Source organism: Camelus ferus, chromosome 34 (assembly GCF_009834535.1).
Source record: "Camelus ferus isolate YT-003-E chromosome 34, BCGSAC_Cfer_1.0, whole genome shotgun sequence".
Lineage (NCBI taxonomy): Eukaryota > Metazoa > Chordata > Mammalia > Artiodactyla > Camelidae > Camelus > Camelus ferus.
The window spans coordinates 7,932,614-7,946,781 of NC_045729.1; the positions used below are offsets into that span (position 1 = coordinate 7,932,614).

The 14,168-nt window shown below is 38.5% G+C and overlaps 1 protein-coding gene across 1 annotated transcript in view; it reads left to right on the forward strand.

The window, feature by feature from the left end:
- The window catches only part of ABCC9 (ATP binding cassette subfamily C member 9), a 107,435-nt gene that overhangs the window by 23,922 nt on the left and 69,345 nt on the right, over positions 1 to 14,168 (forward strand). The window contains 8 exon segments of the mRNA XM_032472850.1: positions 444 to 596; positions 1,131 to 1,217; positions 1,219 to 1,287; positions 2,434 to 2,568; positions 4,496 to 4,658; positions 5,064 to 5,104; positions 6,032 to 6,174; positions 13,360 to 13,468. Coding sequence (XP_032328741.1) covers positions 444 to 596; positions 1,131 to 1,217; positions 1,219 to 1,287; positions 2,434 to 2,568; positions 4,496 to 4,658; positions 5,064 to 5,104; positions 6,032 to 6,174; positions 13,360 to 13,468 — 900 coding nt within the window.

Sequence of the window (14,168 nt, forward strand, 5' to 3'; positions counted from 1 at the left end):
AAAACAAACTAAATAAATAAACCTAATTACCTCCCCCCAAACCCTCCCAAAAGTTAAAAAAAAAAAAAAGTACCTGCTTTCTTAATCAGGCATTTCCAACCATCTTAATGATCAATTTGGGATATTATCCATTGAACTGGTTTGTCTTTGTATCTGTGACCATGATGAGGAAAAGCCAAAACTGCCTTGCTGTGGCTCATTCCATTGCTATATTATAAAGACCTTAAGGGTTTTTTAATTTTTTTAGTTTATTAATTAATTAATTTATTTAATTGAAGGACAGTCAGTTACAATGTGTCAATCTCTGGTGTACAGCATAATGTCCCAGTATATGAAGATATTGAGTCTTATATATTTAACAACCATGTATCATATAATAAGTGCAAATTGTATACCAGTATATGAAAAGTTTTTAATGTGTGTCTTTTTTCTGTTGGGATAAGATTTCAGAAACCCTCTCATCGAAGGAATTTCTTGAAAATGCTTATGTTCTCGCCGTTCTTCTCTTCTTGGCTCTGATTCTGCAAAGGACATTTTTGCAGGCTTCCTACTACGTAACCATAGAGACTGGCATTAACCTCCGTGGAGCCCTGCTGGTGTGTACAAGCTTTGGGTGATCTTGGTTTCTTGAAAATGCCACATACCATCCAGTAATAGAAATGGTAGCAGTTTCAGTTCTGTTTGTTTTTTTTTTTTCCTTTCGTTTTCACTTTGATATTATAACATCAATACTTCTAGAATCTACTTAATAAAAGAAACACAGGGCTAATTCATAAGCCCATTGAATTAAAAAATAACCTTTGTAATAATATGTTAAAATACTTTGAAATCTTGCATTTCTTTATTTCTGCAATATTTGTTCCAGAGACAATGTTTAAAGTTGAATGTATGTTTTGATTATAGTGCCAGAAAAAATAAGCTTGTATTTAGTTAAGGACTGAAAGTAACAATACTAAAATGAAAATAATGGTTGACTTAAGAAGATAACATTATAGGGTTATTTTCCCTTTTCTCAAAAAAATTTTAGAATGCTATTTTTTTCAATGAAAATAAATAAGCAGAGTGTTGATTATTAAGTTTAGAGCTTCAAGTCTATCATTCTTCTTCTTATTCTTCTTCTTTTTTTTTAGGCCATGATATACAATAAAATCCTTCGGCTTTCTACATCTAATTTATCCATGGGTGAGATGACCTTGGGTCAGATCAATAACTTGGTTCGCCATTGAAACCAATCAACTCATGTGGTTCTTGTTCCTGTGTCCCAATCTATGGGCTATGCCTGTTCAGGTAGGTCAATATAAGTAAAATTCTTACTTGCAGAGGAAATGAAAAAAAAAAAAAGACATCACGGTTTTAAAATTTATTGTTGGATTTTTCATTTTTAATGAAAATCCAAATCAAATCTAAGTGTATGTCATTCACAGTGCTTGGCACAAAGTAAGATTTAAGACGTGCTTTGTTTCATTTCGTCCAAATGTACCAGATCAATGAGGGAGCTGGCTGCATGGTATAACTTAAAGGGTGTCAGAACTCCCAGGCTGCCTCTGAATGACTGCATCATGGGTGACCTGAAAGGAATTTTCATTTTGATTGGAATTCCCAAAGAGCTTAATTGGTTTGGCACTAAACATGGGCCAGTGCTTCTAGAAGGTCACTGTTGAGCTGTTATCGCTGGCATATAGACATGGGTTAAATGCCTTAGCTGCATGGATACAATTCATTAGATGATGTTTTGAGCCATGATAAGCTGAACTACTAGAAAAAAAAAAATCAGGGTAGCAGGGATAAATCCTGAGTTTTTAAAGAAAAAAGAAGACAGTGACAAACCAGGGATAGTAGGTGTAAGTGGTTCAGTCTTGGGTTTGGGAAAACAAATTTAAAAGGAAAGTGAGATAAGATGGAGGTACCAACCTTAGCTTCTCCACGGTTTTAGTTAGTCCTGCCTGCCTTGTCTTCAGCAACATCTGCGGTCATTGAGAAGGCAAAGAGCTTAGATCATTTAGTCCACAAACAACCATCTTGTCCTCTTGCGTTATGGTGCTGGCTCTTACTTTCCATCCTTCCTGCCTTGAAAAGCTAATACAATTCTGAGTAAATTTATGGTGGGTGGCCACATTTTCAAAAAATAAAAAGTGTATCCTTTTAAAAATTTGAAGACCACTTTAGGTCCGAAGCATGGGCACCATTCCGCAGCTCTGTGCAGTAAATCGGTTTGACACCGGTTGTACACATCTTTACACTAAAAATAAATTCTTACTACTTAGCTTTCCCCAGATAAATCATAGTAAAACCCAACTGTCACAATTGAGTTGAGTTCCAAATAAATTTAATATAATAATTAAGAAATATTACAATTTCACTGAAAATATTTCCTTCCATGCCGTGGTCTCCACACCCCTATTCATTTTCCCTTCCCTGTGTTTTCCTCACTAGATCATCATGGGAGTGATTCTGCTCTACAATTTACTTGGATCCAGCGCATTGGTTGGCGCAGCTGTCATTGTACTTCTTGCGCCAATTCAGTACTTTATTGCTACAAAATTGGCAGAGGCTCAGAAGAGCACTCTTGTAAGTAACCTCCTCTGGAAACTATATTAGGAAAATCCAGTAATGCTGCTTTATTTTTAAAATATAAGAAATTAATATATACCACTCAAGATTATTTGGAAATCATTATCGTGCATGTCAGTTCTTAGGCAGCCAATGTGAATTTTTTGTGTTGCACAACAATTTTTTTTAAAGTGGATTTGAAACCCAAGACTTAATGATCTTAGACTCTAAATACCAGAGTCACTGATGTTTTTAAGTGTCATGATGCAATGAGGCCTTGAATCATCTTGTAGGTCACTTACCTACGCTTGCATGAACCAGACAATAACTTACATGTACTTTTGAGTATGTGTACATTGGATGCCAATTATTGACATGGGAGAAATGGATCAAGGAACAGATAAAGGGTCAGATTTGGTGTTCTGAAGTTAAATGTCTCTAGAGTTGGATCAAGCCACGCGATGAACTCTAGGGTTTCACTGAAATATTTCAGTGGCATCCTCTCTTCCCAAGTACGTTCATGGTCAACTTGGCAAGCAAGAAGAAGCCTAATTATTGACCCTTTCTGGCTTCAGTGTGCCGTGAAATCATTTCATTTGAGCAAGAATTGGCTTCTTTTAAAGAAATATTTGCAAATAATAAAATTGTTGACAGCATTTTTAGAAATAAAGTTTGATTAAATATAAGCAAGGCTGTCTGTAAATCAGGCTGCCACTGGTGGACGGTTTCCCAAGTTGGTGTTTCCACTGTGACGAGTAAGTTGCATGCCACGCAAGTGGTTTTTATCACTTGTTTTTCTGCTGCCTCTGGCGAGGTTGCTCATTATTTCTGACTGAGCCGTCTCCCCTCTGGACTCCAGGACATGGGTACAGAAAAGTGTGGAAGAGGGACACAAGGAGGGGGCATGACGATCCAACATCTGACTTTCATTTAGCCCTTTATACTATATTCATTCACTCACCGACAGTCATTTGATAGGCAGCTAAGACTCTGAAGAGACAAAATGATAAATAAAATCAGACCATTTGCTGCTTTTGCTTCCTCTTATCTGCCTGTTGCCCCTCTGCAGCTCCTTCTGAGATCTCACAGGTGACACCATACCTTCGAGTAATTCTGATGTAATATTTGGTGGTGGTGGAAGTTAAAACAGTTGACTAAATGGAGGCTTTTGTATCTGCCACACATCTCCCTCCAGTTAATCCAAGTTGTTAGTAATCAGTTCATCTAACTTAAGCCTTAAACAAGAGCTTATGAAGGAGGAGGTAGAAATCTCTTGAAGTTAAAGATAATGGGCTTGGTTTCAGTAAGTGTCTTATGACAACTCAGTGTGGAGACGCACAACCCTGTACCCTCACATTCCCAAATCAGAAGCACGTGAACTTGAAGTTCATTGTTTCTCTTCTCCTAAACGTGAGTGATCGTGTGGAGGGGAGAATGAAGTGACTTAGATATTAGAGTCACTGAAAGCCTCTTCATCATGTCCCCAAAGGTCTGTCTGTACTCTCTGTAGCTATTATTCAAGGAAGTCATGTGAAACTTAAGAAACTGCTTTTATTTAAACCAAAGCAACAGAGACACAAATTTTTTTTAGGTGGAAAGAAATTTGAGGCCATCTCATTCAACTCTCTCTCTCTTTCTTTTTCTTTTTCTTTTTTTTTATTTTTGATGGAGTCCTGGGTTCAGTCCCCAGGACCTCATGCATGCTAAGCACATGCTCTACCAGTTGAGCTATAACCTTCTCCTGCACCCTGCCTCCCCCATTCAACTCTTCATTTTAATGTTGGAGACAGAGGCACAGAGAGTTTAACTACCTCTCCCTGGAATCTCACAGAACCAAGCAGAAATCAGAGTTTGAGTTCCCTCAATCCCTCTCCAGTACCTGGTCTTGCCTCTTAGATTCACTTGGATGTAGCTTACGTTGTTTTTTTATTCTTCTCTTTTATAGGATTATTCCACTGAGAGACTGAAGAAAACGAATGAAATACTGAAAGGCATCAAACTTCTAAAGTTGTATGCTTGGGAGCACATCTTTTGCAAGAGCGTGGAAGAAACAAGAATGAAAGAACTATCCAGCCTCAAAACCTTTGCTCTTTATACATCACTCTCCAGTAAGTTGCTGTTGTTCAGAGGACCGTCAGAAAACATGTTACTTTAAATGGACCAAACAAAATCTAGACTGCAAATACTCTGAAAAACGCACATTTGTTAAATTCTAAAAACATATGTCATTAAAGGATTATTTAGCTAAATTTTACTCTTTATAACATTTCATAAAAAATAATTTTTCAATAAAGAGAAATATTTTCTGGATGAGACTAGGGGATGCAAGCTCTCACAGCAGTAAACCAGAAAATACCAACCGGGAAATATTTATGGATTCAAGACGAAATGTTATTTAATGCACTTGGTCCTTCTTGTCTTCAGGGAAAGTTAAAGCAATAATAGATGTTGATTAAAGTTACTGAAAATGTTGCACAGTTCACTGAAACTAATGTAACTGATTCTTTCCACAGTCTTCATGAATGCAGCAATACCCATAGCAGCCGTTCTTGCTGTAAGACACTTTTTTCTTACCTTTAGAAATGGAGCCAAGTCAGTGTTTAGAAATAAGTTAGGGACAAGATTGTGTGGGTGGTCATATACATCATCCCGCCGCGGCCAGTCTTCTCTTTGCTGTTTCCATTGCGATGGTTCTAATCCTGGGTTTCTCAAGCGTGGTGCTGTGGTCATTCTGGCCCTGGTAATTACTTCTTTGTTGTAAGAACCCATCCTCTGCATTAAGATGTCTAGCTAGCAGCATCTCTGACTTCTACTTGTTAGATGTCATGTGTACGCTTCAGTTATGACCATCAGTGATATCCCGAGACACTGATAAATGTGCCCTGGGGAGCCAGATTGAGATTGAAAATTTATTCTCCTAACCTCCAGGGCCCAGTGCCCAGACATTCTTACAACAGGATGATGCTAGATCAACAACCCAAAAATGTTAAATAATTCCGTTAGTTTTCAAATGAAAATGACAAACTGAGGAATCAGTATTCTATTCAGAAATGTAAAAAAGTCTGCCTTAGATACCAATGTTGGTAATGTTAGGAAAGAGCTCCCTGAGGGGCCCTAAAACAATGGAACGTTCCTTTTTTTCGTCTCTGAAAATTAAGCATTGGTTGGAAAGAGCCTGACCAATTGTGAAGAACACTGGATTCTCTTTCGGTTATTCCCCTCACTCAGAAATTTGACATGACTTAGTCAGTCTTCTCGTCTGTCAATAGAATCTATTTTGCCCTTCTCACCAGTTTACTGCTAGAATGAATGTAGACCAATAGCAAGTATTTTTCTTTGGGAGACATTTGGGTGAAGTAGTTCTTTTCATAGTGGCAGTAGACATATTGGCAGAGCAGGCTACGTTAGGTTTGTAACATTGAATGTGAGCATTTGTGAAACTGTCTCCAGCTTTCTCTAAAGAAACTTTTGCTCCGCACAGACGTTTGTGACCCACGCGTACGCCAGCGGGAACAATCTGAAACCTGCGGAGGCCTTTGCCTCACTGTCTCTCTTCCACATCCTGGTCACTCCCCTCTTCCTGCTCTCCACGGTGGTCAGATTTGCAGTCAAAGCCATCATCAGGTATGCGCTCGAATGTTGGGGGTCCTTTGCTTGATTATAGAAATCTGCATGCTCCTGGCAGTAACTTAGAAAAGTGTAAAATGAACATCAAAATCACTACCCAGAGATAACTTGTCATCACAGATAACTGGTCAAAATTTTGGTATGCTACCTTTCAGTCTTTTTTTATTCCATATAAAAATAATTATTTCAAAATAAAATTTGTGATTTTTTTGTTTTTTGTTTTTTCTTTTCCCCTCATTAAGACTCTAATGCATGATGTTTACTGGTTACATGAAGTTCCATTGTCTGGAGGTATTCGAACGCATTTACTGGTTACTTCCTTATCGCGCATTTGGAACATTTCTATTTTTACCTTAACATAAATAATGTAAATAACATTTTATCTTTAAACGCTTCTCTGATCTCTTTCTAAAGTCAGGCTTCTAGAAGTGGTGATACTTGTTCTGATCGTATGCATCTTTTTGAGGTCCTTGATGATTATAGCTAGGTTGCTTTCCATTGAAAGAGTGGTGAGTCAAAAGGTGTACACATTTTTCGAATTTTTTTTCATGAATATAGCCATAATGTTTTCCAGCAAAGCTGTGCTAGTTGATATTTTTACCAACAGTGATGGAGGACGTTCACATCAATACGTATTTTCTGTTTTGATTTTAATTTGGGGGGAGGGGAAGAAGAGATAATTAGGTATATTTACTCTTTAATTTATTTTATTAGAGATACTGGGGATTGAACCCAGGACCTCATACATGCTAAACACACGGTCTACCTCTGAGCTATAGCCTCCCACCTTGTTTTAATTTCAGTTTAATTTGGAAAGAAAAAGAAAGACTCAGGCTCACAGTCTCTGGAAATGGAAAGATTCTGCCAAACTGAATGCAGTGTTTTGTTCATTTTAAGTGCACTCCTACAGTGTTTCTAACCCATGTAGACGTCATCTCAGACTCACAATTTCCCACAGTGCACAGTTCTAAAAATAGATGTGCTCTGATGATGACCACCATTTTTACTTGTATTATGTAATAAATGTTAACAAAATATACTACGCTACACTGTATGTAACATAGCTTACTATGTATGAGTCTATACTGTAAATAAGGTGATCTTAAAGTAGTACTTTGCTTTTTGCTATAAGATCTTATAAACCTTACAAGACCTCAGCATGTATGATAAATAGTCATTGTCATATTTAATATTAGGCCTTTGAAAGAAATGCCAAGATGTTGCGATACTGAAAGAAAATTGGAAAATTGAGGCCTTAAATATACCAACTATGGTGTTACCCTTGATAGCAATGGAGAGCATCTCTTGTAAGATCTTTTAAAATGAGGTAACTTTCCCAATGTCTACGGATTACTGAGAAAACTGGTATTTAATATTCAAAATATCAGAATCTCCAGCTTTAGACAGCAGTTTATATTGGCTTCACATTGACTTAATACCAAATGTCATTAAAATGCGTATACCTTCTCTTATTATAAACCAAGTTCTGATTGGTTACAATAATATCGTAGCACGCCAAACAATCCTAATCTGTCAGATTTGTTGTTAGGAACCAATTCTGGAGCTGTTAAGAGTTTAAAGCTCAGGGCCTCTGGCCTCATCTGCCCTCATTTTCTTTTCTTATCGCTCTGCCTCCTGAAACACTGGTACGGATCGGTGACTGATTTACGTAGCATCACTTCCAAATTAGGCAGTGCTCTGGAAGGGAAGCTACTTCAAACAATAAAACTGATAAATGGTCAAGAGTCTGCTATTTTGGTTCTTATTTTCATTTCTCTGATGGCTACAAGTGGAGATATAGGTGAGCATAGATAACTGCTCTCAAATCAGGAGGTTACCAAGCACCAGAAGGATTTTAAGAGTTGCTATGAAAAAAAATCAATAAATGAGGGCTGTGGGTGTCTCCCAAGTCCATAGTAGACAATCCTGCTGTAGTAAACCCTAGTAAAGTTGAGGGTGGGTTATAATCCTTGTAAATTTCTGCCCAGCATTCTCTCTTCTGTACGTTCCAGGGGAAAGGCATTTGCCAGTTTGATAAAGACCAGTCTGTTTTCAGGGCTCAGCTCCAGATTTCCCAAGCCATAGGCCAAATAGAATCAGCTTATAAAAACTTGCTTCTCTAAAATGAATCTCAGTGGTTGACTTGTGGGTCCCACGGAGATGACCTGTCAGCAGGAGCCAGTCCTTCTTCCCACTGTGTGCTGGTTCTGGGAACCCAAAGGAGCGTTTTCCCAGTGTTGACTGGACTTGGAACTTTCTTCTGTGCCTGGGAACCCGTGACCAGTCTTGGATGCCAGTTGGCCCACAGCGAGTCGAGCAGCCTGTTTATAATCGGGGACTTTGGTTAGCAGATTTTGAAACCTCCTCCTCAAGACTGTGGAAGTCATAAGTTCTTTGCTATACTCTGAAATGCATTCAGAAATGTGGTGGGTTAGAATGGGGTGCAGTGTATTCCCAAACTTGTATTACCTGTGCATATGAGAGACTTGGAAACTTTGCTACTGTAGGAAAATTCCATGCCGTGTAAAATTCTCAACTTGGAGAAAACTGTATGCTTTCTTTGAAACATGTCTAGCTTGTTAGACAAAATTATCTTCATGGTGCTCAGTGAGTGGGACGCCACATATATATCATAAAACGGTAGAAAGAGGAAGTTAGAACTCAGGTTATCTCCTCATAACCCCAGCTCCCCACATCATTTGAGTGGACATTTTATGATGTTGTTTTCCAGTCTCCATTTGCAAAACAGAGGGAAGAAATGAAGAAAAGTCACTATTTTCTAAAATCTTAAATAGTTGAAGAAGAGTTACTGTTTTCAGGATGCTTGCCTCGCTTCTGCTCTTTCCTTTACTTGTAAGAAAATAATTTATGTGTTTTGCTTTTCTGCAGGAAAATGTAAGTTGCTCTGTTGTAGCCTTTCTAAATAATTTGAGTTTAGGTTCCTGGTATTTGATATACAATGCAGTGTCTATGTCCAAAGGTGCTATTTGCCAAGGAAAAAATGTGTAAAATGAATCCTTCGCTTTGCTGGAAGATAACTTGTGTCCTTTCTCTCATGTACCTCCCAAACGAACATACACTTGGCTAGTCTACTGTGATTACCTTCAATCAAATAAATTGTTACTGATGTTTATCAGAGAGCGTGCTCACACGTTGACTTGGAGAGCACTGCTCACACATTGATTTGGTCCCTATTTACGAAAATTTCACAGGTTCCCACAAGAAAAGCTCGTAGCTGCCAGCTGCAAAATCAGTTATTCCCAGTAAACATAGCACCTGTCCAAAGTAGTCAAGCTGTGTATCAACACCCTACGTGAAATGTGAGAAGTGAAAAAGTAACATGGGTAACTGAAACATTACATACTTTTATGAATTACCTGAACAAATGAGAAGTTAGTAAAATATTGAACGATAAAGGTGATGGAGGCGGGGTAGGAAATTGGTTGGTATCAAATATACCTGCTTTCAAATCTTGGCACAACCTTGGGATGAATACTCATTGTTCAGCCATGATCATATTACTTGGTGCCTGCATAGCTCAGCGTCCTGACTTATCAGATGAGCACAGTAAACGAGCAAATACATGCAAAGTGCCCTGCACGTTGCCTAAATATGTTAGATATTTAACAACTCTCTATTTTAGTACTTTACCACCATTTTACTAAACTCCATTTCACACTTCAGAGAGATGTATTCTGTGGGTCTACGTTCTTTTATTAAGCACTTCAGATACCTTGCTAGGCACTGGGGATGGCAGTGATGAGAGGTGGAGTGAACTCCACAGGAGGGGGTGGGCGGGATAGCTCAGGGCTTGAGCGCGGGATTAGCATGCACGAGGTGCTGGTTTAGTCCCCAGTGTCTCCGTTAAGGGAGAAAAAGGAAATTCACAGAAGACCACAGTCTGACTGGGGAGACTGGGAAGGAAAACGAATTACAACGTGATGTGTTATGTACGCAACACAGCGCTCTACACTCAATGCCATATATGGGCCACATATGAGACTCACTGAAGCTTATAGAGAAGGAAGACAGTCCTGTCAGTCAAGGTGTAAAGGAGGCAGGAACTCCTTCCTAGGATCTTAAAGAATAGGTAGGACTTGGTCAGTTGAAGAAGAGAAAGCACGTTCTACATGAGGGAGCAACATATGTGATGGGAAGAGGTGAGCAAGGTGAGAGATCTTGGTACCTTCCGGGGACTAAAGGTAATTGCATGTAGCTGGAGAAAGGTCCTGATGTGGGAAGCATCAAGGGATGAAGCTGAGGATGCCGAAGGGCACAGTGGTGCAGGGGCCATTTGTTATTTTAAGGAGAGGCCTGTTGTATGTACAGATTTGCATTTTTAAAATACAACCCTGGCAGCGTGGTAGAAATTACTTCACCCTTGGTCACGATTCATGCATTTTCCATACTTGTTTTGCCTCTATGATTTCTGAAAGGCCCTTGTGTGAACAGGAAATGCTTTTGGTATTACCTATTTATTCGTTCACCAGACACTGCTTGAGGAATTGCTATGTTATATTTTTGGCACTGGGCTAGATTCTTAAAATCTTCACTTTTAAGGAGTTCACAGTCTAGTGGGAGAGATAGACATAATAAAACAAACAAGATAGCAGTGCAGGGGACCCCTGGCCAGAAAGCCTGGAATAACATGGTCAGGGGAGGGGTGCTGGAGGGGGAGTTTCAGAAAAGCGCTTGTGTTGGGTCCTCTGATGTTCACTGTAATTGGAGTTCCAGAATGGGATGTTACGAAGAGGAAAGAAAGTTCTCCTCATGCTTTTGGGAACCTTCACTGTCCTGATATTCAGCTAGAATGGGGCTCATTAATTCATTAATTCCTTAAAAGCTTCAGTAAGGTTTGTGTGTGTGTGCTGGGAAAGCGAAATGGAGAATTGAATCCACCGACTTTACTTATGTCTGAATCATTGGTTTATTCCTTGTTTGACGTGTTCAACAAACAGTTATTACATCCACTGAGTAATTTGTGCCCGGAGCTGCTGGACTTAGCATTTCAAAGGCAAATGAACTTGGCCCCGTACTGTCCTTTGTGTGCAGACATACAGCGTGAGATGATTTAAATGGAATCCCTTTGATTGACAAAGCTGTGCTCCTTAAACCCCAGTCTCTTCAAAACATTAGAACACAATGACAATTGAAGTCTATAAAAGTAAAGAGGGAATACGGCCATTTAAGATGAATTAATGCCACTTCGTAAGGCGTTTCTAACACTGTCTTTCAAGTCTTTATGGTCAGGCTTTACTGACAAAGACTCAGAGAGTACAAAACCCGAAACTCTTTCTTTTTTTGGTTCTGAAATTACTTTTAAAATTGCAGTAAAATATACATAACGTAATATTTCTCATTGAAGCCACTTTAAGTGTACAGTTCTGTGGCATTAAGTACATTCATATTGTTGTGCAAACGTTACCACAATCCGTCTCCAGAAATTTTTCGTCTTCTCAATCTGAAATTCTAGACGTATTAAACAATCACTCCCCTTTATCCCTCCTCCCAGACCCTGGTGACTGCCATTGACTTTTTGTCTCTATGAATTTGAGTATTTTAGCTACCTTATATAAGTGGAATTACACAATTTTTGGTTTTTGTGTTCCTGGCCTATTTAGCATAATGCTTTCAAGGTTCATCTGTGCTGTCATAACTCCAATATATTTAAGTGAGTCAGGAGTTCCAGAACCACGGTGCAGCCGCTGTGGAAAACAGTACTGACAGATACTCAAAAAACTAAATATAGAATTACCATACAATCTAACAATTCCACTCTGGGTGTGTACCCCAAAGACAGAGAAGCAGGGACTTGAATAGATATTTGTACACCCATGTTCATAGCAACATTATTCACAATAGTCAAAAAGTGGAGCAACCCAAATGTCCATCAACCAGTGAATAAACAAAATGTAGCACATATTTCCAATGGAATATTATTCAGCTAAAGCTTTCCTTGAACAATGATTTCTTTTAGTGGAATCTAAAAAATACAAAAAAATTAGTAAATATAACACAAAAGAAGCAGACTCACAATTATAGAGAACAAACTATTGGTTACCAGTGGGGAGACGGAAGGGGGTGGGGCAACATAGGGGTAAGGGACTAAGAGATACAAACTATTATGCATAAAATAAGCTACAAACTTATACTGTACAACACAGGGAATATAGCTAACATTTTATAAATGTGAATGGAGTATAACCTCTAAAAATAATGAATCACTGTATTGTACACCCATAACTTATAATATTGTACATTAACTATACTTCAATAAAAATTATTTTTTAGTTTCTTGTAAATGGAATTTAGAAGCTAATAGACCGCCCTGGTGGATTTTCTCTACCTTTATGTTTCCAAAGAAAGGAAACAGTTTCTGTAGCATACAAGGCTAAAAGGCTTAAAGTTCATAGGCAACAGACTCAATTAAATTTACTTTTCTTCATTTTATTAGTCTGCCACAAAAACAATGCAGACCTACCTGGAGGTCCTTAGCTTGGCTACAAACTCAAATGAAAAATAAAGAAATCTTTTATTTCAAATGTGTATTTTTCAGTTCCCTACTGACGGCAATCCTTCCTCTGTAGGATTGATGCAAGATTCTAGGGGATCCTCCCCCTCACCAGGTTGAGAAAAGATGTCCTGTATATACAGTGGTGCTCAAGCAAGATAGCGTGGTGGGCATGGACCCCAGATCTGTGCGTTGGGTGCGACAGGCTTGTAGGCAGTTTGCTTAACTTCTCTGTACCTTATTTCCCCTCATTTGTAAAATTAGAGTAATGAGAGTACTTCCTTCTTTGGTATTATTATTTTTAAGCATGCTGTTTTAAGTTCCTCTCCAATTCTGTCTTTGACAAGAAACACAATTGCAAAAAAAAAAAAAAACCAAAAAAAACCAACAAAAGAGATTTGGCTGAATTTGGGGCAACCAATTGATTCTGGTTTTTCTGAGATATTTTTCTACTGAGATTTTTTTCTACTGAGATTTTTCTACTCCCCTGGTCCCAGGAGCCCATCAGTCTGGGCGTCCTAGCTGAATCCCTTGCTGGTTTTGAGAAATGACTCAGAGGTGGCTTACTCAATCTGGTAACAAATGGGGGTAAAGTTTGTTTGTTTAGGTAGAACTTTGTTGGTGGCCGTGGTTTTGTTTCTGACCCTTTTGTGTTTGTTTGCCTTTTGCAGTGTTCAAAAGCTGAATGAGTTTCTCTTAAGTGATGAGATTGGCGAGGACAGCTGGCGGACTGGGGAAGGCTCTCTTCCCTTTGAGTCCTGTAAGAAGCACACTGGAGTTGTAAGTGCTCTTTCGTGTTACAGGAAATGTGAATAGGAAACAGTCTGGAGAATGGATGATTTTAAATGAGTGCAATTAGATGAAATTGTAAGCTTTATTTTTAACCCATATGAAGAAAAAATGCCACCTGCTTCTACAACAAACCTCACAAGTAAAAATCAATAAACAAATGTATAAGGCTTGTCTTTATAAATCATCAAAGGATTGTCCCAAGAGGGACAGCCTGCATCTAATTCAAAAGGGGTTGTCTACTCCAAGCTTTATGTAAAAATAATACAAAGCAAGCTTACAACTCCTGTACCATATTCTTTTAATACCTTTAGCTGCATTACACTTCTTAGTTTAAAAAGTGCTTTTTGACACATTATGTCTTTTGAGTCATCTGCACTGTTGCATTTCACGACCTATTTTTATTTTCTGGATGAATATATTGAGTTTACATGTTGTGTGGTTTGAATAGAGTCATAAGACTAGTGAGTGGCAGAATCAGAATTAAAACCTGAGTCTTGTAACTCCTGAAACCAGTTTGTTCATCCATACACAAATACTTACTCAGTATCTATATAAAGTCTGGAAGCACAGTCAGTATTAATTGTCATGTGTTGCATGGAATATGATATGTATTGTGCACTTGCCTGTGTTTCTAGGCTTACCAGCTACCCTGTGTTTTGTGCTAAGACCTAGGGATGTAGCTATGAAT